This window comes from Odontomachus brunneus, unplaced genomic scaffold (assembly GCF_010583005.1).
Source record: "Odontomachus brunneus isolate Ranch 3 - 2012 unplaced genomic scaffold, Obru_v1 Obru_scaffold_231, whole genome shotgun sequence".
In the NCBI taxonomy this organism is placed as follows: domain Eukaryota; kingdom Metazoa; phylum Arthropoda; class Insecta; order Hymenoptera; family Formicidae; genus Odontomachus; species Odontomachus brunneus.
This window is the reverse complement of record NW_022639681.1, coordinates 219,018-220,496: the sequence shown is the minus strand read 5'-3', so window position 1 is coordinate 220,496 and position 1,479 is coordinate 219,018. Positions and strand designations below refer to the sequence as shown.

Sequence of the window (1,479 nt, the reverse complement as noted above, 5' to 3'; positions counted from 1 at the left end):
TTTAAAAAAATTAATGTGACCTTGACCTGACCTTCGCTACGCAACCCAAGGTCAAACTGATGTGATCAGTAAATACATCTTTTTAAACGCCACAACTTTTGTCTGAAACATTTTTTTGTAAAACTTATATTTTTCCTGATATTCGGGCGTCCCGGTACTTTCCGAACACCCTGTATATATATATATATATATTATATTCTACGTAAAGAGTTAGAAAAGCAAATTTGGAATATCCTGAACATGTCTATAACAGTTACAGTTAAATGAACATCAAAACTGAACACAAAAACGTAAGAATAAAATATAAAGTGCAAAGATACAACAAACTAATACAATTAAACATTGCACATAAAAACGTTCGAATAAAATTATAAAGTGCAAAGGTACAATAAACTAATACAATTAAACATTGCACAAGACGTATGAATTAAATATACAGTACAACAAAGGTACAACAAAATAACATGGGTGGCGTTCCGATATTCACTACCAGTACTGAAAATTTATAGTGTACATAACATAAGCTACAGATTTGCAGTACTAGCAGTGAATAGCGGAACGCAGCATTAAAGTATGCTAACTGAACTCTTAAACATTAGAAAGGAAATATGAATACGAAATGTAATACAAACTAATATGAAATGAAGAAGAACAATATGTTATCTGAAATCTAAGATGTCAAAATGATTTGTAGCTTTGCTATCATTTTCACCTATTCAAGAATTATAAGGTGCATACAAAATTTGCATGATTGCTTGCTGTCGTTTTTGTTTTTCATACGATGATAATCTTTCTAATTGGTTTACGATTAATCTTGCAAAAGTTTCGTCCGGACCACCAATCACTTCGGAATTATGATTATCCTGGAAACGTTGATGCATAGTTTGGCAAAGTAAAATTAGAGAACTCTCTAATTCAGTCGAGTAATTTTTTTTCTTCAATGGTTTTCGTGACAGTGGAGTAGTTTGAAAAACTTTAGGTGCTGGAGAAGATGTTGACTCTCGTGTTGAAAACACAGAGCTTCTTGTCAATTCATCAGATTCAAGATTATCAGATACATCTTGAAAATGCCAAAGTGAACCAGTTGAACCACTTGAGTGATCATTTTCGAGTGATGTCATTGATGATGAAATAGGACCAGTGTTTGACAAGAAATTTTCTTTAAATGGTGTTAAAAAATTTGCACACGGTTGGATTAGTACTTCATCTTTTGAGAGTTGTGAGGCGATTTTGGAGGTTGAGGGTTCCGTACTTTCAATGATTACACTGTCCATTGAAAGATTCGTTTCTTGTCTACTTTTTTTAATTATGGGTGGTGAAATCGCTGACGAGATGTCTGTGTCAGGCTTATTTGTTGTGACTTCTATTGTCTGTAGACATTTCCAATTTGAAACGTTTGTATGGGACCTGAAGAAGTCATACAGCATTACATACCAAAATATGCGCCAGTAAAATATACTACATTAATTTATATTACTC

General features: G+C 32.9%; 1 protein-coding gene across 1 annotated transcript in view; it reads right to left on the bottom strand.

The window, feature by feature from the left end:
- Window positions 1-716: 716 nt before the first annotated feature.
- LOC116852504 overlaps window positions 717-1,479 on the bottom strand; it is a 1,531-nt gene continuing 768 nt past the window's right edge. The window contains exon 3 of the mRNA XM_032832953.1: window positions 717-1,407. Within this exon, the coding sequence (XP_032688844.1) occupies window positions 717-1,407 (691 nt within the window). The remainder of the gene's footprint in view (window positions 1,408-1,479) is intronic.